Here is a 23,840-nt window from a genome sequence, read left to right on the forward strand (position 1 = left end):
AGCCCAGTGGATGGTAAGAGCAGATGAGCAAGAGCAAAGAGAGAGAGAGAGAGGGTTGGTCCGCTACCACGACGATAATAATCGCGCTGCTTGCCGGGTTTCGCCGCGAACCCAAGACATGGACCGGAGTGGAGCGTGCACCTGGAGCAGGACCCCGACGCCTGTGCCATCTGCCGGACCTTCCTTCCCTGCCATCTGCATGAACCTTCTCTTCCTTCCCACCACTACCCTTTCGTGTAAGCCTGTTCGTATTGTCTTGGGAGTGTTATATAAGAGTGTCTAAGCTTGCCCTGTGTCCTTTTATTTCCTCTACTTGTATATTCTTGCCCTTTCGTTTCCTCTTTAATCATTAGTGTATAAATAAACCATATTTGTTCTTTCTTTACCCCTTGGTTTCTTCTCATCCGATCGCTTTCGTCCTGTCCCCAATTGATATACGTGGCACGATTTGCCATTTTGGCAAAGGTATTTGGGAACCCGTTGACCAATCACCCTGGCCAATCTCACCCCGCAAAGGAGCGTGCAATTTCCAGGATCGGAGATGGCTAGTGTAAAAGACAAGGGGATTAACCCCCCCCTTGGTAAGGGGAGCGCCGTACTCCGAATCCGCAACAATATTATTGCATGTCAATATGATATAGATGATATAGGTATTATTGTATGTCAATATGATATAGATGATACAGATATTATTGTAGGTCAATATGATAAAGATGATATAGATATTAGTGTAGGTCAATATGATAAAGATGATATAGATATTAGTGTAGGTCAATATGATAAAGATGATATAGGTATTAGTGTCGGTCAATATGATAGAGATGATATAGATATTAGTGTAGGTCAATATGATATTGATGATATAGATATTAGTGTAGGTCAATATGATATTGATGATATAGATATTATTGTAGGTCAATATGATATAGATGATATCGATATTAGTGTAGGTCAATATGATAGAGATGATATAGATATTAGTGTAGGTCAATATGATATAGAATATAGATAATATAGATATTAGTGTCGGTCAATATGATAGAGATATTATTGTATGTCAATATGATATAGATATTAGTGTCGGTCAATATGATAGAGATGATATAGATATTAGTGTAGGTCAATATGATCGAGATGATATAGATATTAGTGTAGGTCAATATGATATAGATTATATAGATGATATAGATATTATTGTAGGTCCATATGATATTGATGATATAGATATTATTGTAGGGCAATATGATATAGATGATATAGATATTAATTATTGTAGGTCAATATTATATAGATGATGTGGATGATATAGATATTATTGTCGGTCCATATTATGTAGATGGTTTAGATATTAGTGCAGGTCAATATGACGTAGATGATATAGATATTAGTGTAGGTCAATATGATATGGATGATATAAATATTAATTATTGTAGGTCAATACAATATAGATGATATAGATATTAGTGTCGGTCAATATGACGTAGATGATATAGATATTAGTGTCGGCCAATATAATATAGTATAGATGATATAAATATTAATTATATTGTAGGTCAATATGATATAGATGATATAGATATTAGTGTAGGTCAATATGATGTAGATGATATAGATATTAGTGTAGGTCAATATGATATATATGATATAGGTATTATTGCAGGTCAATATGATATCGAGGATATAGATAATATTGTGGCAATATGATATATATAATATAGGTATTATTGTAGGTCAATATGATTTCGATGATATCGGTATTGTTATGTCGGTTGGGTAGGGGATATATAGATCCAGGTAGATCTGCATAGGTATCATGCTTTGGCTGTCGTGATAGGAAACCTCACCTGTAATAAGTTCTGTTTAGGCGGTTTGTTCGGATTAAGGTGTATCTTCGTCCCCATTACAAGGAAATGGGCATGATAAATAGTTCTCGGGATTATGCTAACTCCATTGTATGTGAAACCTCTGTGATCATTCCAGTGTCCCTTATGGCAACACATCACATACAGTAGATAGATCCATTAGTGCACACACTAATTAAATCCCCCCGCCGCCACAATGACTTTGGAAAACAGACCGGAAGCGGCCGCATACAATGGCGCCATGGAAAACAAACATTGCACATGCAGGCCGAGAGCCACGCCCAGGAGAACTCGTGATTGACAGGGGGGAGGGGCGAGTTGGAGGCAGGTCGCTGATTGGAGGGTAGGGAAGATGAAGGACGTGCCACACGACGACGTGACACCAAAGGCGCTCAGCCAATCAGTGCGGAAGGCGCAAAACCACAACCTAGAAGCAGGTCGCTGATTGGAGCGCCGGTGACGTGAGGAAGGCGTGAAAGAGCAGAAGGAAATGACGCACTGATTGGCAGAGAGGGAGAGCTGACGTCAGACGCCGAGCGATAAAACAACTGGCTCGCCTGCATTTTGCCCTTCTCGTTTTGGCTTCCTTCCTGTATTAGACCTCTTCCCTGTTTGCCCTTTGTTCCCGTTTGGACCCCTTCCCTGTTTGCCTTTCGTTCCCGTTTGGACCTCTTCTCTTGCAATCCGGAGATTGCCCTGCTTGTTGGACGTTGGAGAGACGTTGGAGCGCCGACGATCCTCTTTCCCGTCATTCAGGCACGGGACCTCGCGGGTGATCGCGCAGGGGCGCGAGGCTTGCCGGCAGCGGCGTACGTGGGCCTGATGGAGCACGAACATCAGAGCCAGGATGGCCGAACGAACCCGATATCCAGACAGATGAGACGCACCGCAGAACCCAACACAACGATTTATTTTATTCATCCTTCCATTGTGTGTATTTGAAGTCTGTGAGTGGGATCCCAACCTAGGTTCTAGTTTTCATCATCGCGTTTCCCTGTCCCGATAGTTATTGTAAATAAACCCTTTTGTTACTTTATTTTCTATTCGAAATCCCGTGTTCGTGTGAGTTGCTTTTCACAGGGTGAAGACGGTGGCGCGCGCGGACCTTGAGGTAAATCTGGCCGCTTCTTCTTCTTCTTTCCTCTTTCCTCCCGCGCGTGTATAGCAAATCCGCCATTGACCTGGACGCCTCAAGTAAGCTCATTTCCATCCGCGATTTCCCCGGTCTTAACCGAGGGGGAGTCGCACAACAGTATTATTGTATGTCAATATGATATACAGACGTGGCATTTAATATGGAATATTTTTTTTGTGGGGGTGAACTTACTTTTCAAGATATCTTAGAACCAAAAGTTTATTGGAATTATGTTGAAATTATTCTAGATTTTGTTAATGTGACCTTTAAAAGAAACAAAAACCACATTTGACATTTCGAAACAAATAAATTGATCCTTGAAAGTGATGTAAACTGATATCGAACTCAATTCATGGACAGTACTGTGTTAAACTTATGTACGTTTTCCAGAAGTATCTCTTTATTTTGCACATTAGCCAAATTTTTTTTTAACAAAAACAAAAGTTAAATTACGACTGGGATTACGGACAGTAAAATTACAGTTCAGTACTTCGTGTAACCCCCACGAGCATTCAGGAGAGCACGTACACGTTGAGGCATGCTGTTCACGAGATTTGCCAAGGTTTGGACAGGAATCGCTTGCCATGCAGTGACAATAGCCTGCTGCAATTCACGCACAGAGGTCGGCTGCTGGTCCAAGTGGTCGATTTGACGCGTTAATTCTGCCCACAAGTTCTCTATCAGATTCATATCCGGGGACATGGCAGGCCACTCCATATGCTCTACACCACGGTCAGCAAGAAAGCTCAGTGGAGATCTCGGTGAGGTCACGTCTTTTCGAAGCTGTTCCATGCGCTCACGCTTTCGAAGCTAAGTGATCTTTCACAATTGTGTTTTTGTCGAGACTGTATCTATCTTTCGGTGTATGTACCTATAGCGTATCTTTTGGAAAATTTTCGGTGCTAATTTTTCGTACATGTATACACAATCGTCGGTTAATGCGTATCGAGTATTCTGAGGCCTAGTACTAGTACTAGTAGGCTTAGGCTACCGTACCGTCTCCGACCTTGTGGTTTTGTTTTTCTCTCAGCGGTTCGTCGAATGCGCTGCATTTATTTTCGTTGTCTGTTTCATCCCAGTCATTCACCCCATACCTCCTTGTTTAATATCTCTACTCAAAAAAAAAAAAAAAGCCAAAAAAATATTTCCTTCTCAGGTCTTATTCGTTTATTTGTTGTTCTTACCTGTTCGTTCGTTGTTCGTTCACGTTGTACGCGATCACGTGGTTAGAAATGTATAATCTCTCCCCTGAACAACTATTTTCTCTCATATATTATAACACCTTTTTCTTCTTCTCCTACAAAAGGATGCTTTCGTCTTGCTCACCAAATCTATTCATTCCAAAAAATAATAATAATACCATCTCTTACAGTTCCTCCTTTCTACTTTCCCTAAACTATCCAGAACTCCACCCCTCCTTCAGTGTCCTCAAACGTATTTTTGACTCGAAGGTCTCAAACTCATTTTGCAAAAAATGTTCGTTTCCCATGAATCGTACACTTTTCAAAATCCAATCTCACCCCTCCCCTCCAAATCTTCACCATCCCCCCTTCCCTCCAAAACTTCCCCATCACCCATCCCTTTCAAATCTCTCCCCCTGCCCCTTCCCTCCCCTCCCTCCTAAACTCCCCCCACACCCCTCCCCTCCGAGACTCTCCCTCGCTCCTCCCCTCCTAGACTCCCTTCCCACCCCTCCTCCTCAAAGCATCCTCCCTGCTTCTTCCCCCTTCCAACTTTCACCTTCATCTCCCCCAACCTTCTGCCTCGCTCTTCCCCCTCCTCAAATAACACCTCACTGTGCCTCACCCAATCTCCATCAAACCTTTTGTCCGCCCCATTCTTCCCTTTCTCCAAGCTATTCTGAAATCTCTGAAATCTCTGACACACCTTCAACAGCTCTCCCTACCTCTTCCTCCTCTTCCACATCTTACCCTACTCCTCCCCCCCCCTGTTCTGTACCCGATGCTCCCCCTTCCTCTTCATTAACGGTATGGACCTCAAACATCCAGGGCCTTCGCTCAAACTTGACTGATCTCTCCATACAGGTTGCTTCTGACAAACCAGATGTGATCTGCTTAACAGAAACTTTCCTCCTTCATGATGTCTCTGATGCCTTGGTATCTCTCCCAGGTTACTCCCTCCTCCGGTATGATAGACCTGAGCCTCATCCTGGAGGTGGGGTTGCTATCTTTATAAAAAACTCTCTTCCTCACTCGCCCTCCACTGCCCTCTCTCCACCTCACCCCCAGGAATACCTTTGGCTACGGCTTCCCCTTCGCTCCCACCTTTTGTTCATATGTGTGTTGTACCGTCCACCAAACAGTGATGACTCCATCTACATCTCGCTGTCTGATAATATGGACCAACTTCTATCTACCCATCCCAACTCTCTCTTCCTCATATGTGGTGATTTCAATTGTCACCATGCCAGTTGGCTGGGTGTGGGTACCTCTCTCACCAGCCATGGCTCTTCAGCAAAGGACTTCTGCGACTCACTGGGACTGACACAATCTGTCAATTTCCCGACCCGGATCTCAGTCAACGGAGCATCTTCTCTTCTGGATTTGGTTATGACTAATTTCCCTGAAAATGTCTGCTGCTCTTCTTCTGCTCCAATCGGCTCATCTGATCATGTGCTTGTCAAAGTGGACATCTCTCTGACCATTCTCAGAGAGCCTCCTCAGCGTCGACGAGTCTGGCATTTCACTCAGGCCAACTGGCACGGTCTTCAAGCAGCCATCAATCATCTGGAATGGTCTCCCATCTCTACCGTCTCTGACATCAACTCATCCTGGGAATTCTTTCAAAGTAAATTGCTCTCTCTCTCATGCACAGATTTATCCCATCTCGTCTTCAGTTGTCATACCCTTCCTCCCGTCCATGGTACACGGAATCTTGTGGTGAGGCTGTTGCCCTGAAACAACTTGCTTTCGTCTCCTGGAAAGCAAATCCAACAGAAGGAAATCTCATTTCCTTTCACAAAGCCCGAAACAAGTGTGTGTCCTCCCTCAGGAGAGCCAGGAAACAATATCTCACCATTCTCAAGACCGAACTCTCTTATCTGTCTCCCTCTTCCAAATCCTGGTGGCGTCTGGTCAAATCTGTTTCTGGTGTTTGTTCCCCCTCCATCCCCTCCCTCACCTCAAACGGCTTAACGGCTGACTCCGCACGTGAAAAAGCTGAATGCCTCAACTCTGTGTTTGCCTCTAAATCTTGTGTCCCAAACCCATCCCTCTCTGTACCCACCGTACCCAGTCGTACCCAGCTGCTCCTGGACTCTGTGTCCTTTCCTCCTGACAAGGTGGAAAAGTTTCTGTCAACCCTCGACTCTGATTCTGCAACTGGTCCTGACGGCATCAGCCCACGGGTCCTAAAATCATGTTCTTCCGCTCTTTCACTCCCTCTTTCTGTTCTCTTCACCCTCTCTTTTGCTCAAGGTCATCTGCCATCTGCTTGGAAATCAGCCAACATCACCGCTTTGCACAAAAAAGGTGCAAAAACAGATCCTAGCAACTACAGACCAATCAGCCTTCTCCCAATTATCAGCAAAGTCATGGAATCCATCACTGCTTCAGATATGAAATCTTTCCTCTTCTCCAATGGCTTGATCTCTGATCATCAATTTGGTTTCAGACCTGGTCACTCTACTCTGGACATGCTGCTTCTGCTTTCTCAACAATGGATGGAGGTCCTCAACACCAAACAGGAAATTAGAGCTGTCTCCCTTGTCATTTCACGTGCCTTCGATACGGTCTGGCACCCTGCTCTGCTCACCAAACTCTCCTCCTTTGGTATCCATGGAAATCTCCACGCATGGCTGGCGGACTTCCTCTCTGGTCGTAGTCAACGTGTGGCCCTGAATGGGTTTCTCTCATCTCCCCTTCCTGTTCAGGCTGGAGTTCCCCAAGGTAGTGTTCTGGGCCCTGTGCTTTTTCTGGTCTTCATCAATGATCTCTCTGACTCTCTTGAAAATCCTCTCTATCTCTTTGCTGATGACTCTACTCTCTGTCGCTCCATTCCTCATCGCTCAGATCGGCAGTCTGCAGCCTCCTCACTCTCTGCAGACCTGGACAAAATCACAGACTGGGCAAACAAATGGAACATGTCTTTCAATCCTGATAAATCTCACACTCTTACGATGTCTCTCCGAAAAGACCGACTGGAAAACCCTCCCATCCACTTTCTGAATAATCCTCCCCAAGAAGTTCTGTCACTCAAGCTTTTGGGTCTCACTATTTGCCATGATCTTTCCTGGGAAAACCACATTTCAAATCTGGCCTCCAAAGCCAGTCGCCGACTGGGCATCCTCCGTCGTGCGAAGTCCTTCCTTGGCACACCTGAGCTCCTCACCACATACAAGGCTTTCTTCCGCAGCTCTATGGAATACTGCTCTCCCCTCTGGTCTGGTGCTCCTGCCTCACACCTAGCTCGTCTTCACGCTGTTGAAACCAAAGCGTTCAGAATCATTGGAATCTCCCGCGATGAAGCTAACTCCAAGGGCCTTTCACTCACTCACCGCAGGCAGGTTGGTGGTCTTTCCGTCTTCTACCGACTCCTCTCTGGCCTTGCCCCCCCCCCCCCCCAGCTCTCTCTGGGCTCTGTCCCCCAAATATTCCTACAGGTCGCACAAGATCTGCCTGCAACCCTCTTATGGTTAAACTGCCAAAATCAAGACTTTCTGCTCACCTTCACTCCTTCATGCCTCTTTTCTCCCGCCTCTGGAACAAACTCCCTCACTCTCTTCAATCCCACTCCACCCTCCAGGTCTTTAAAACAGCTGTTCACCACCATCTCTTATCCTCCCCCATCCAAAACCTTGATCTTTTCTACCCCTGCTAATTTCGGTCCCTTTGTGTTTTATACCTCTTCCCCCCCCCCCCCCCCCCCCCCCCCTTCCCACACCTCCTGCCCCCAAGCCCTCTCCCTCCCACACTACTCCCTGCTCTCAAATGTTGTGGTTGTGTGCTTCCCCTTCTCTCCCCATCTTGTCTTCCGCTCCCTCTTTTTGTATATTTTGTTTGTCTGGTTGATTTGTTTGTGAAATAAATGTTAGCTCTTTCACGAGCCTCGATTCAGTATACAAAAAAAAAAGAAAAAAAAAGTGTTGGACCATGCGAGCACGATGAGGCTCATTCAATGACGTTGCAGTCAACAATGATGGGAGGGCGTGCATTGTCATCTTGGAAGACAAAGTTTCCTCGCAAGGCTGCACGAGCAAATGGAAGCAATGTTTCTTCTAGAATGGCGCTGTACTTGAACTGGTTCAGGTTTCCATTCAGAACAACCAGGTCAGTTTTGCCCCCTGCATGAAAAGCTGCCCAAACGGTCACCCCACCACCTCCAGCTTGGACTCTTGGCACTATACAATCTTTGTTGTAGGCTTCATGCACTTGTCTGTGCACTCGGACGTGGCCATCTTGACGATAGACCAGAAATCTAGACTCGTCACTGAAGATCACGTGATTCCAGTGTCCTGGCTGCCATTGACGGTGCTCTCTGGCCCACTGCAATCGGCGCTGGCGGTGTTGTCTGGTCAGGCGTGGCTTTCTCAGGGGACGTCTGGCACGATAGCCTGCTTGAACCAGTCGTTGGTTGACTAGCCTTCTGGATACAGGCACATTTGTCAGTTGCTGCCACTCAGCCCTAAGCCGATTAGCTGACTTGGTACGGCCATTGCGGACTAACCGGTGCAGCTGGCGATCATCCCTCCTTGTGGTTCTGCGGGGACGTCCTGGCCTCGGTATTGGAGTAGGGACACCCCTCTGAGCATTTCGTTTCAGGATCTTTGACACCTGACCTTGAGTGATGCCATACTGCCGAGCAAAAGCACGCTGTTTCATGCCGTAATTTCCTAAAGCGACCACTCCATGACAAACAGCACTGTCGAGTTGACGGACCATCTCCAGAGGAAGCGGCAATAACTTTGTAGACGTGCAGCAGTTGTTTTCCACTAATACAGAACGCAACAACCCTTGTATACCCGACTGTGAAGCCTATCGTCAAATGCACCTGTCCGTACATTTTGCCATGCCACCTGTGATATAATCCTGTTGTTGACTTCTTGCTGCGACAGACAATCCGTGACATGGTTCTTTTAACAATGAAATCACCAAAGTGTAAAAGAAACTCACCAGATTGATATACTGAGTTAAGAAAGTAAACCCAAGTCAAGAAAAAAAAATATTCCATATTAAATGCCAAGTCTGTATATGATATAGATATTATTGTTGGTCAAGCACTTTGTTTATGTTACATGTTTGATGGTCTAAAACTTGATTTCTGAACTTGATTTAGGCACCAGCACCATTGTAATTTCTCAATCCCTGCTTCATGTTCAGAGTCATTACTTCTACCCTGCATAATTTCTGAAGTGCATGTGTTTCACTAGATTTTGAGCTGCTCCTGCAAAGTGTTACATTAGGAAAAGAAATAAAAGAAAGAAAAGTGTATGGTATGAATTTCCTTGCCCACCTCAGATTTGAAGATCATGTTGCAAACATAACTGTATGTTATGAAGTTTCAAGTCTGTCATGAAATGGTATGTTGATGAAGGGCTCACCGGAGTGTTTCCTGGTAGTGTTGGGCAGCCTCCGCCAGCCTACCCACATCCTTCAGCCAGTTGGCATAGTTGTAATGGGCCTTTGCATTATGAGGCAAAGTCTGAACCCCAGATCTGTGCACATATGTTAAAATATCAATAATTATCATTACTTGCACCACTCATGCACCACATTATTTAATATTCTTAAAGTAGGCTCAGAAATTCGATAGGGTATGAGAGTTGTTGAAATATGACCAAAATATGACAGTTTGTTTTACACAAGAGTTATTACGGTAGCCTAGAGGTAGGCATCTTCTTCTTCAAGTTTTCTAGCCTGGGCTTGAATGTCGACCCAGCTACAAACTGTTACCCTGATGTTTTTCATGCAGAGCGAGGCATCAATGTGTGCTATCAATGGATGGATATTCCTCCTAGCATCATCAATTACCTAGGGCAAGTTTCATTGGCTAGGGGGAAGCATACTGGACAGACACGTCACCACACAGGTGACCTGAACGGCTCACTTTCTCCCAGAGGTGGTACTCATTTTGCACAACCTCGGAAGGATGACAGGCTGAGTCAACCCACTTGGTGTTATTAATTTAGGCATATAGCTGGGGCTTGGACTCTTGATCTTAAGATCTTAGGCCAACCCACCTTAATCATTAAGCCACCGCCAGGCTATATGGCCCAATGCTATTATGGCCCACATACCAATATCATCCAGACATCCTATTATGTCAGATTAGCAGAAGTACCCGGCATTGCCGGGCGGGGGAGGGGGGAAGGGGGGAGGGGAGGGGAAGGGGGAGGGGGAAAAGGAGGGGGGGAGGGGAGGGTGAAGGAGAGGGAAGAAGGGGTAGGGGGGAAGGGGAAGGGGGGACGGGAGAGGGAAGGGGAGGGGAAGTGGGAGGGGAAGGGGGAGGGGAAGGGGGAGGGGGAAAGGGGAGGGGGAGGGGGAGGGGAGAAGGGGAGGGGGTAGGGTGGAGGGGGAAGGGAGGGGGGAGAGGAAGGAGTGAAGGGGAGGATGGAGGGGGGAGGGGAGGATGGAGGGGGGAGGGGGAGGGGGAAGGGAAGGGGAGGGCCAGTCAACAATGACGTTGCAGTTCTCATGGTAGGAGAGCAGCACAACAATCGCGACATCGTCCTGCATCTTCGCAACAACAGCACTAAGCGGGTTTTGGAGACTCACCGATCCTGTGACGCCCTCCAGTACCGGCGTTGCCTAGCGGGGGAAGGGAGACCCGTACATTCCCAACCCGTACATTCGCCCTCTCGACTCAAGCTCACTCGGACAAAAGCCTCGCACAAATTACACCGTGAAGGCCCAATGGCCATGTCTATGCCACAAATCAAGTACGTGAGCGAGTCGGGTGCACTGAATTGAAAATATATAGAACGCTCATACTCCGTGAAAAGTGAAGCCGCCGTGTCGCCATCTTGGTTAGCACGACTCGACCAACTCGCTTCACGGATCTCGTTTGTTTTGAACGTGTCCCAGATTTTAAAAGCCAGACAACTGTTAAAATACCATTTTGTGCGGCAATAAACTGCTCCAATCGGTTACGGAAGGGTTGTGGAAAGACGTTTCACAGCTGTTTCAAAGACATTTAATTCATATCGCCCAAAATCGACAAAAATCGACACAAAACACGATCGCATAAAAGGTGAAAAAACGCAATCGCTTTTCGCTCTGAATTACGTGCAAACGTGTGACGGAAATCACCATCGCCCAGCATCGAGTGCCAACCAAGATGGCGCCCGGTAGCTGCATCTCCACCTATGTGGTGTGAATGGCAATGGTCATTGATTCGATATATTTTCCGTTCAATGGTCTGGCGGCGGGATTGGAACATCACGTGATCGCTCTGAGCGAATCAGCGAGCTGCTCTGCCACCGGCTTAGATTCCGTGTATAATATTCCTCGCTGAAATGCGCTGAGGTAAATATGAATTAAAAATATGGATCTCGTCAAATATTTTGAGGTAGGCCATGTTCGTCCCAGGCTCAATGGCCATGTTTGTGCCAAATATCAAGCACGTGAGCCTCTCCGTTTAGGAGTCTATCGGTAACATTACACACACACAAACTGTGTTTTATATATATAGATACATTGCCATTATCTGTAGCTTTGTTGATTAATTGATTGATTATTAGGATATTTAATGACCACTTTTGTGCACATGAAGGCTAAATTGCATCAATGCAGATGAAAAAAAAGAAAACTACATTCCCCATGGCCTGTCGATGAGATTTATGAAGGTTCGCTTCGATATGTTAAACAGTTCTGGAGAGGAAGATTTGTTTACGTTTTCATTTTCAAACTAATATGACCGCCAGATTACGTGACTGATGACATCACTGATCATATATATGAAGTTTCCGATTTTTGAGGATAAGGATTTTGATTGAACCAATTATGGCTGGAATAGCACTTCACTGTTGACGTCATCGTTATCCAAGATGGATCCAAGATACCCCATGGGGAGTTGATGACATATGCCAAGTCTTTCATCAATTTTTTTTGTTGAGCGGTTTGGGAAATGTCCAAATTTTTCCATTAATCCAATATGGCTGCCATACCATGTGACCTATGACATCAGAGTTATCAATAAAATATTCTCAATGGGGAGCCTCTCATATGTTTAAAGTTTTGCATGGAGAAGCAGTTGCAGAGCAGAATTGTTTTTTAAGAGCACTTCTTTGGATTCAGGAAGTTTATAATACGAGAATGTTAATATTGATGTCCAGGACTAAACAAACTTTCAGGTGAAATTGGAAGCTCCCACGTATTTCAGGTTCACTCTGCTGAAATACAGTAAATTAGTTCCGATTTCAAGGGTGGTTCAGGTGAAAGTCACTTTACATACTTTAAGTCAGGGGTTCTTAACCTGTGGTCCATGGACCCCTTTGGGGTCCGTGGATGGGCTTCAGGGGGTCCGTGAACCAGGCGCATAAAAAATTATTTAAAATTTATTTTCGCTAACTTTTTAGAAAAAGTTTAATTTTTTTGGTCTATGTACAGGATGTTATGTACTTATTCTTGCTTACTGAAGACTGGTAGATCTGTAAGACTAGTAGATCAGGATTTTCAGCACTTGTTACCATCAAAACGAAAAGTAGAAATCGATTGGATGTCAAACATGACATGCGTGTTGCCTTGTCCAAGACCACTACCCAATTTCATCTTCCTATTGAAGCCAAACAACAACAGCCTTCTCACTGAAATGTACTTTTGAGCAGAATTGAAGTTTATTTTTTGTTTAATTTGCATAATTTGGATAAATTTCGTTTTATTCAGGGAATGTTCATTGATTTTTGCATGAAAAAAGTGAGATATATTCTTTGTAAAGATTGTTTTTTTTATTCTTATTATGACGGTATGTGAAGGAAATAATTTTCCGAAGCAATAAAATTTATTCATTGCATGCAAAATTTTGTGTTTCTGTGCTTAGGTGCATTTTTCTGGGGAGGGGTCCGTAGTTTTCACCAGATTCTCAAAGGGGTCCATGACTCAAAAAAAGGTAAAGAACCCCTGCTTTAAGTGAATATTTATGGTTGTAGAATACTGACTCCAAATGACAATGCCAATTCTTTAGCAAGATCTCTCACTAATTATGCACAATAGAGGTCTTTATACGGTGTTGATGTTTGAGGATGTGACCATCAAAGCTTGGAATCAGGATATTCCTTATTATGTACAGAGTCGCCACTTACCTGAACGAGATGGTATTCATAGATATTCTTACCCTGCGCAGTCAACTTGTTTGAGCCAACTCTTCTGTTTTTGAACATTTTTTTTTCTTTGATCCAATATGGCTGCCAGATCACGTGAGCGATGACATCATAAATTTATATTCTCTAATATAATTGATCCATAGATCATGCTCAATACATTTCAAACTGATCAGACTAAGCGTTGTCCCTGTCGAAATATGATGTCATAATTATAGCACCAATGAGGTCATCGTTAAAAACACCTATTCCCCATATGGAGTTCTTTACAATGAGCCAGGTTTCATTTTTTTCCATGCAGCGGTTTTGGAGATGTGGAGGTGTGACATTTTTCGGTTTTTCCAAGATGGCGCCTGTACCACATGACATATGACGTCATGATTAACATTAAAATATTCTACAGGAGGAGGCGCTCTTATAGTGAAAATTTCGTGCCAATCAGACCAACAGTTGCTGAGGAAAAAATTCACAATGATCGGATGTGTTGTACTTGTCGAATTATGATGTCATAACGAAGGCACCGACGACATCATCATTAACATATCTTATTCCCCAAGGGGAGTACTTGACAATGAGCCATGTTTCAATTTTTTCCATGGAGCGGTTTCGGAGATTTTCGATTTTAGATGTGCAACTTTTTTCGATTTTTTCCAAGATGGCGTCTGTACTACGTCATAATTATGAATTTAAAAAATCTGCAGGCAGAGGTGCTCCTACGGTAAACTTTCGTGTCAATCGGGCCAACGGTTGCCGAGAAAATGAATTTTTAAAATGCAGACACGGCACACGTACGGCACACCTCCGGCACACGGCACACGTACGGCACACCTCTGGCACACGGCACACGTACGGCACACCTCCGGCACACGACACACGTACGGCACACCTCTGGCACACGGCACACGTACGCAACTGAATGCTTAACCCTGCTTTTCGCTTTCTCGAGCGCAGGCTAAACATTCACGACATACTCATTCATATAAATCATTGTGCAATGTCACATCACTCTTTTACAACTGGTTAAAGATTGCAAGACTGAGTTATGCAGCGTTACACTCACCAACCGATTATATTGATGTATTGCGAATGTGTAACTCCGTTAAGCCATGATCTTGAACATGCCTCCTATCTCTTTCCTGCCCAAGTCAAAGGTCCAACTAACCTCCACCTGAGTCTCAATTTTCTGCTTTTTCCAGAGGATGTAAACGGCACAGCTATGAACAAATGTTTAATGTCAATAGAACCATCTCTCTAACATTATACAGTGACATTGGTACATTTCATACTGTAGTAGTGTAGTAATTGTAATATTAACCCACCTAAACAACGTCTCTCTGGAATGCCAAACCTCGTTCTGCCGGATTGTTTTGGAGGCATAAAGGATGACGAGGGCAGGACCTGCAAGTGAGTGTAGTACAGGTCGACGTGGGCCCGCAGCTCCGAGCCGGTCTAGGCCATGGCTCACCAGCACACAGGCGCCCATACTGAGGAACAGATGCACTGCATACATCTTGTGAATTCACTCTGTGTTTTATTTGCTAAAATGAACATACCAACTTGAAATGCCAACACACATCCAAAACCAACTAGAATGGCACTGGTGAAGAGCACACCTCCGCTAGGCTGGCAGTTTACATTTCGTATCCATTCATAGGTCGGATCTGGATCTGGACCTTAACCAACATCGAATCAGCTTGTTGTTGTCACTTACCCAACTCATACACCTAGTTTTGTCATAAGTCATCCACAACTTTTTGAAATATCATGCTACATATCATTTTTAGCCCTAGCCTGGTGTTGGCTTAGCGGTTAGGGTGCTGGCTTGGGATCCTAGGATCCTGGGTTTGAATCCCGGTCGATCGCTGAATTAACGCCAGGGCGGTTGACTCAGCCTGTCATCCTTCCGAGGTCGGCAAATTGAGTACCAGCTTGCTGGGATGAATGATCACGGTGTGTACCCTGATTTAGAATAGGTACACCGTATCCCTGCTCATCGTAAGAGGTGACTAAGGGATGGTGTCAGGAAGGGCATCTGGCCATAAAAATTGCCTCAAAAAGGGAAACATGAGGTCATGGGGCCCGCAAGGCTAACACCCGCTTTAGCGGGGAAAAATGGCCTAAAAAACGATCATTCATTCATATCATTTTTAGCCCAATCACTCAATGATGAAGATGGAATCACTTAATCTTTTAAAATCTCTGATCCGGATCCGAATCTTCATCAAAATCTACATGTTGTACTGTATATGATGAATCTGAAGTCAAAACAAATAAATGGTACATGCTTCTTCAACGACTCAAATGATGGACATTTCCTGTTGGTGATTTCATTATTAAGGAAGTACAAAGGTCCCTCTGTTTTCTGCTTCTTCCACTGTGGTTTTTGCTCCCTCTGCTCTCTCAGCCATCAAACCTACACCAGCTCATCAAGGATATACACATTCTTGCAATATCCACCTCCTGGTTAAACTCCAAAAATCCCTACCAGGGACACCTTTTCGCGGTGGTTGTACCCCCCCCCCCCCCCCCCCCCAATGCAAGTCGGGGACCAAACCTTCCCAGGTCTTCTCTGCTGCCCGGATTCGTCAGGGCAGAGCTGTCACTGTCAGTGCTGATCGGTCCCCATGGACGGGACCTTTCCCTCTTGTCTCTGTCATTTCTCGATCTTTCTCTCTCGCTCTCTCTCCCTCTAACTCTGTTGTGGCCCTGACTTTGTGAAACCATCCTGGATGTGGGGAATCTATGGGTCACTCCTAGGAGATCGATCGGCTGTCTCTATGCGTCAGGCTTGCTGTACAACAACAACAACAACAACAACAACAACAACAGCAACAGAAAACTCCAAAAATCCAGGCTGACTGCAAACCTCAAATGCTTTGTTCTATTTTATATTAGAAAGTTTTTGCTATTTTCCTGTTTGTTCATTCCCTCAATTTTTGTGGCCAAATGTGACCCCACTGCTGCAATGTCAGTATGCTGTTTTTTGAACCTCACTGTGACACCTCAGTCTTCCATGAGGCTAGATCTTGTAAACATATCAAATACATTGATCAACCTCAAAGAAGACTAGTCAGACAAAAAATAAAACCAACTACATATGACAAAATATCAAAATTGGCTGTAATATTCCTCAAGGTAGAGTAAAGTCAACATGACATTGTGGATATGAAAGCTACACAAAGTAAAGAATACGAACCACGACGAGAATAAACTGTGTGAACAGAATAATATAAACAAGTGGTGATGAAACCCCAATGGTTGGTGGAGTTTCATTCATACCCAGTCGTCACAGCTGGAGGAGAAACCATATCCAGAACATTTCACTTGCAGGAAATGCCTCACATTCCAGGTGGCTTGGACTGCTGCCATGGTCAGGTAATATGGTGGGGGTATAAAATCCCAAATAAAGGAACTATCCAAATAATGAGAAAGTCAATGAAGGAAGTTTCTTCAATTTGGTGAACAGATTGGTGCGACTCACGTTGCAGGAAAATAGTAAACGCATTGTGATGAATGAGGGACTGAAGGTTAATAATTTCCTGCTGCACAAAAAGTTTACCTTTGGAAATATTCTGTCTTATTTCTAACCCTTCACTCTATATCCCATAATTCCTTTCGCACACCCTGTGGAATAAATGGGGGGAAATTGTGTAATTGGGAATTAGAGCAGCTTAATTTTAGACACAATGATGCATTATGTCCAATATATACAGACTTGGCATTTAATATGGAATATTTTTTTTTCTTGACTTGGGTTTACTTTCTTAACTCAGTATATCAATCTGGTGAGTTTCTTTTACACTTTGGTGATTTATTTGTGAAAAGAACCATGTCACTGATTGTCTGTCGCAGCAAGAAGTCAACAACAGGATTATATCACAGGTGGCATGGCAAAATGTACGGACAGGTGCATTTGATGATTGGCTTCACAGTCGGGTATACAAGGGTTGTTGCGTTCTGTATTAGTGGAAAACAACTGCTGCACGTCTCCAAAAGTTATTGCCGCTTCCTCTGGAGATGGTCCGTCAACTCGACAATGCTGTTTGTCATGGAGTGGTGGCTTTACGAAATTACGGCATGAAACAGCGTGCTATTGCTCGGCAGTATGGCATCACTCAAGGTCAGGTGTCAAAGATCCTGAAACGAAATGCTCAGAGGGGTGTCCGTACTCCAATACCGAGGCCAGGACGTCCCCGCAGAACCACAAGGAGGGATGATCGCCAGCTGCACCGGTTAGTCCGCAATGGCCGTACCAAGTCAGCTAATCGGCTTAGGGCTGAGTGGCAGCAACTGACAAATGTGCCTGTATCCAGCAGGCTAGTCAACCAACGACTGGTTCAAGCAGGCTATCCTGCCAGGCGTCCCCTGAGAAAGCCACGCCTGACCAGACAACACCGCCAGCGCCGATTGCAGTGGGCCAGAGAGCACCGTCAATGGCAGCCAGGACACTGGAATCACGTGATCTTCAGTGACGAGTCTATATTTCTGGTCTGTCGTCAAGATGGCCGCGTCCGAGTGCGCAGACAAGTGCATGAAGCCGACAACAAAGATTGTATAGTGCCAAGAGTCCAAGCTGGAGGTGGTGGGGTGACCGTTTGGGCTGCTTTTCATGCAGGGGGCAAAACTGATCTGGTTGTTCTGAATGGAAACCTGAACCAGTTCAAGTACAGTGCCATTCTGGAAGAAACATTGCTTCCATTTGCTCATGCAGCCTTTCGAGGAAACTTTGTCTTCCAAGATGACAATGCACGGCCTCATCGTGCTCGCATGATCCAACACTTTCTTGCTGACCGTGCTGTAGAGCATTTGGAGTGGCCTGCCATGTCCCCGGATATGAATCCAATAGAGAACTTGTGGGCAGAATTAACGCGTCAAATCAACCACTTGGACCAGCAGCCGACCTCTGTGCGTGAATTGCAGCAGGCTATTGTCACTGCATGGCAAGCGATTCCTGTCCAAACCTTGGCAAATCTCGTGAACAGCATGCCTCAACATGTACGTGCTCTCCTGAATGCTCGTGGGGGTTACACGAAGTACTGAACTGTAATTTTACTGTCTGTAATCCCAGTCGTAATTTAACTTTTGTTTTTGTTATAAAAAAAATTTGGCTAATGTGCAAAATAAAGAGATACTTCTGGAAAACGTACAGAAGTTTAACACAGTACTGTCCATGAATTGAGTTCGATATCAGTTTACATCACTTTCAAGGATCAATTTATTTGTTTCGAAATGTCAAATGTGGTTTTTGTTTCTTTTAAAGGTCACATTAACAAAATCTAGAATAATTTCAACATAATTCCAATGAACTTTTGGTTCTAAGACATCTTGAAAAGTAAGTTCACCCCCACAAAAAAAATATTCCATATTAAATGCCAAGTCTGTATATCACCGTACGTGAGGCATGTTGAAAAATAATGCCTCCTACTTCTTTTCTCCAAACCAGGTAAAGATATTTGAATGAAACAGAGAGAGATATTAAAATCAATCTTTATTCTGCCATGGTGCATCTGTATTTCTCAACATAATCACCTCTGTGGTCTACACATTTCTGCCAACGCCAATTAGTTTTGTGATGCCATCATGATAGAACTGTGCATCCTGCTGACATTAAATAGAACCATTTATAGTAAATTCTGAACCCAGCATGATTATGGTAAGGTCAGCAATCTTCAGGGGTTGAACAAACCCCTGGACCGTCGCGTGACCCGTTGACATTGATGAGTTAGACGTTGATGTTGAGTCAGACCTATTGAAGCGAGAATATTTCCAAAATCTAATCAACTTTACAATTACTTGCAAGAAACGTGTAATAAAGTTGCCAAATATGTAGAGGTGACCTAACGACGGTGTTTGGGTTGAGTGGGAGTGAGTTGACTTGGGGACGACTGGACCTGCTACTAGACATGATGTGACAGATTCAGGAAGTGATTCAACAAAATTAGAAACCAAAAAAGAAGTAAAAAGGTTCGTCCCCAAGAAGGGTCTTGAAGGAGATCGTTTCATCACCCAACCCTTTACTCAAACTGGCAAGATGTCCGTGCCTGCACGGACACGGGGTAGGGATAGAGAAAGCAAAAATGAAAATGGCGTCTTCTGTCAGCGAGAGACGGCGAGCTGGAAGCAACAATTCACATTTATTGCCACATCTGATGCAATTGGAATTCTCTAATTGCGGCGAGGTGCTCCATTTGAAACGGTTTGTTTGATATACGTAGCTTTTTGATGCCTAGGGTCTGTAATAAAAATTTGTGTTGGTGTCAAATTCAGTGATCAACCAGTGACCAATTCATAATCGGATAAGGAAATTCAAATTGGAGTAAGATATCCACACAAAGGTCTACTTTTTGCTAAAAAATAATCTACAGGTATGAGTTCCTTGTGTGAAAGACCATTGGGTTGGGTTTCAGCTTCCTTCATATTACAAGCATCTGTATATCTGCGACTTGAGAACAACATCCAAACTTAGGGAGACAGTTCCAGATTTCTCTCGTCTAACTATTGCCATTTGTCTGCACTGTTAATGGTTTCATCTGTCCATTCCTGTACTCCCACCCTCTGCTTCCCTAACACTTGTTTCCCTCTGTCCCCACCCACTACACGATGAAAAAACAATAACAAAAATGACAATTGTTTTTTATAAATTAAAACTTTTACACTCCCCAACTTCATGTCAGGACAGTTTTTTTTTATTCCACCTGCTACTGGCACCATATAAACTGGCTAAACAGATGTTCCACCTAAACGGGTTCTTCCACCACGTTAGCTGGTGAGGAGGATGTTTGGACATCCAGGGTCTTATATCCTCCCGAAACATCAGTGACCTTACCTCAAACCTTGACTCAGTGCACCAGAACCTTCAATCATCTAAGCTCCATATTTTTATCCTTACAGAAATTCAGAAATCCGCACCAAGTGATTCTACTCATCTCCAGTATTCTGGCTTCAAACTTCACCACTCGTTTAATTTGATCTGGTGTCTGCTTAGATTTAGTCAGATGTACCATCTTCTCTTGTCCACAACCTGAGCTGCCAAAGCTCAGGCCTGAGCTACCTGACCTTGTTTTCAACTGCTGTAGTTAAGTGCCATGTGACCAAATTAATCGACTGTGTTTACTGTGTTCCTAATGGGTAATAATTACTGTATCTTGAACATTTTGACCACACGGCAACCTCCATTAAATCTCTGCTCCAATACTTCACATCATCATAAACTGTTGTGTTTTGTGATATCAATGTCAACAACTTAAGTTGGCTTCCTCATTCATCTGACACAGACTGGGTTTTTTTTTCTTTTTTTTTTTGTATACAGAGTCGAGGCTCGTGAAAGAGCTAACATTTATCAAACAAACAAATCAAACAAACAAGCAAACGAAGTGTATAAAAATGGGAGCGGTCGACAAGATGGGGAGAGAAGGGGAGGAAGCACACAAACACAACATTTGAGAGCAGGGACATCGGGAGATGTTTTTGGAGGGAGAGGGCCTGGGGGAGGCAGGATAGGTATAAAATGCAAGGCCACCAAGGACTTCCAGGAAAGAAGTCAAAAGTCACCTCAAAAAAGTGGATTTGGGGTGAAAATTAGCGGGGGTAGAAAAGATCAAGGTTTTGGATTGGGGAAGCCAAGAGATGGTGGTGAACAGCCGTTTTAAAGACCTGGAGGGAGGAGTGGGATTGAAGAGAGTGAGGGAGTTTGTTCCAGAGGCGGGAGAAAAGAGGAATGAAGGAGTGAAGGTGAGCAGAGAGTCTTGATTTTGGCAGTTTAACCATAAGCGGGTTGCAGGCAGGTCTTGTGCGACCTGCAGGAATATTTGGGGGACAGAGCCCAGAGAGAGCTGGGGGAGCAAGGCCGGAGAGGAGTCGGTAGAAGACGGAAAGACCACCAACCTGCCTGCGGTGATTAAGTGAAAGGCCCTCGGAGATAGCGTCATCGCGGGAGATTCCAATGATTCTGAACGCTTTGGTTTCAACAGCGTGAACACGAGCTAGGTGTGAGGCAGGAGCACCAGCCCAGAGGGGAGAGCAGTACTCCATTGAGCTGCAGATGAAAGCCTTGTATGTGGTGAGGAGCTCAGGTGTGCCAAGGAAGGACTTCGCACGACGGAGGATGCCCAGTCGGCGACTGGCTTTGGAGGCCAGCTTGGAAATGTGGTTTTCCCAGGAAAGATCATGGCAGATAGTGAGACCCAAAAGCTTGAGTGACAGAACTTCTTGGAGAGGATTATTCAGAAAGTAGATGGGAGGGTTGTCCAGTCGGTCTTTTCGGAGAGACATCGTAAGAGTGTGAGATTTGTCAGGATTGAAAGACATGTTCCACTTGTTTGCCCAGTCTGTGATTTTGTCCAGGTCTGCAGAGAGTGAGGAGGCTGCAGACTGCCGATCTGAGGGATGAGGAATGGAGCGGCAGAGAGTGGAGTCATCAGCAAAGAGATAGAGAGGATTTTCAAGAGAGTCAGAGAGATCATTGATGAAGACCAGAAAAAGCACAGGGCCCAGAACACTGCCTTGGGGAACTCCAGCCTGAACAGGAAGAGGAGATGAGAGAAACCCATTCAGGGCCACACGTTGACGACGACTAGAGAAGAAGTCCGCCAGCCATGCGTGGAGATTTCCATGGATACCAAAGGAGGAGAGTTTGGTGAGCAGAGCGGGGTGCCAGACCGTATCGAAGGCACGTGATATGTCGAGGGAGACAGCTCTAATTTCCTGTTTGGCATTGAGGACCTCCATCCATTGTTGAGACAGCAGAAGCAGCATGTCCAGAGTAGAGTGACCTGGTCTGAAACCAAATTGATGATCAGAGATCAAGCCATTGGAGAAGAGGAAAGATTTCATATCCGAAGCAATGATGGATTCCATGACTTTGCTGATAATTGGGAGAAGGCTGATTGGTCTGTAGTTGCTAGGATCTGTTTTTGCACCTTTTTGTGCAAAGCGGTGATGTTGGCTGATTTCCAAGCAGATGGCAGTTGACCTTGAGCAAAAGAGAGGGTGAAGAGAACAGAGAGAGGGAGTGAAAGAGCGGAAGAACATGATTTTAGGACCCGTGGGCTGATGCCGTCAGGTCCAGTTGCAGAATCAGAGTCGAGGGTTGACAGAAACTTTTCCACCTTGTCAGGGGGAAAGGACACGGAGTCCAGGAGCAGCTGGGTACGACTGGGTATGGTGGGTACAGAGAGGGATGGGTTTGGGACACAAGATTTAGAGGCAAACACAGAGTTGAGGCATTCAGCTTTTTCACGTGCGGAGTCAGCTGTGTAGCCGTTTGAGGTAAGGGAGGGGATGGAGGGGGAACAAACACCAGAAACAGATTTGACCAGATGCCACCAGGATTTGGAAGAGGGAGACAGATAAGAGAGTTCGGTCTTGAGAACGGAGAGATATTGTTTCCTGGCTCTACTGAGGGTGGACACACACTTGTTTCGGGCTTTGAGAAAGGAAATGAGATTTCCTTCCATTGGATTTGCTTTCCAGGAGACGAAGGCAAGTTGTTTCTGGGCAACAGCCTCACCACAAGATTCTGTGTACCATGGATGGGAGGAAGGGTATGACAACTGAAGATGAGATGGGATAAATCTGTGCAGGAGAGAGAGCAATTTACTTTGGAAGAATTCCCAGGATGAGTTGATGTCAGAGGTGGTAGAGATTGGAGACCAGTCCAGATGATTGATGGCGGCTTGAAGACCGTGCCAGTTGGCCTGAGTGAAATGCCAGACTCGCCGACGCTGAGCAGGCTCCCTGAGAATGGTCAGAGAGATGTCCACTTTAACAAGGACATGATCAGATGATCCGATTGGAGCAGAAGAAGAGCAGCAGACATTTTCAGGGAAGTTAGTAATAACCAAGTTCAGAAGAGAAGATGCTCCGTTGACTGAGGTCCGGGTTGGGAAATTGACAGATTGTGTCAGTCCCAGTGAGTCGCAGAAGTCCTTTGCTGAGGAGCCATGGCTGGTGAGAGTGGTACCCACACCCAGCCAACTGGCATGGTGACAATTGAAATCACCACATATGAGGAAGAGAGAGTTGGGATGAGTAGATAGAAGTTGGTCCATATTATCAGACAGCGAGATGTAGATGGAGTCATCACTGTTTGGTGGACGGTACAACACACATATGAACAAGATGTGGGAGCGAAGGGGAGGCCGTAGCCAGAGGTATTCCTGGGGGTGAGGTGGAGAGAGTGCAGTGCAGGGCGAGTGAGGAAGAGAGTTTTTGATAAAGATAGCAACCCCACCTCCAGGACGAGGCTCAGGTCTATCATACCGGAGGAGGGAGTAACCCGGGAGAGATAGTAAGGAATCAGAGACATCATAAAGGAGGAAAGTTTCTGTTAAGCAGATCACGTCTGGTTTGACAGAAGCAACCTGTATGGAGAGATCAGTTAAGTTTGAACGAAGGCCCCGGATGTTTGAGGTCCATACCGTTAAAGAAGAGGAAGGGGGAGCATCGGATACAGAACAGGGGGGAGGAGGGGTAGGGTAAGATGTGGAAGAGGTGGAAGAGGTAGGGAGAGCTGTTGAAGGTGTGTCAGAGATTTCAGAATAGCTCGGAGAAAGGGAAGGATGGGGCG

General features: G+C 45.0%; 1 protein-coding gene across 1 annotated transcript in view; it reads right to left on the reverse strand.

Annotated features, from left to right (window-relative positions):
* Positions 1-23,840, reverse strand: part of TMTC1 (transmembrane O-mannosyltransferase targeting cadherins 1) — a 120,855-nt gene that overhangs the window by 38,680 nt on the left and 58,335 nt on the right. Inside the window, exons 9-10 of the mRNA XM_078773604.1 lie at positions 14,593-14,757; positions 9,557-9,670 (exon numbers count right to left, since the gene is read on the reverse strand). Of these exons, the coding sequence (XP_078629730.1) occupies positions 9,557-9,670; positions 14,593-14,757 (279 nt within the window). The remainder of the gene's footprint in view (positions 1-9,556; positions 9,671-14,592; positions 14,758-23,840) is intronic.

The sequence above is a fragment of the Myxine glutinosa genome, chromosome 3 (genome assembly GCF_964187855.1).
Source record: "Myxine glutinosa chromosome 3, kmMyxGlut1.1, whole genome shotgun sequence".
Taxonomy (NCBI): Eukaryota; Metazoa; Chordata; class Myxini; order Myxiniformes; family Myxinidae; genus Myxine; species Myxine glutinosa.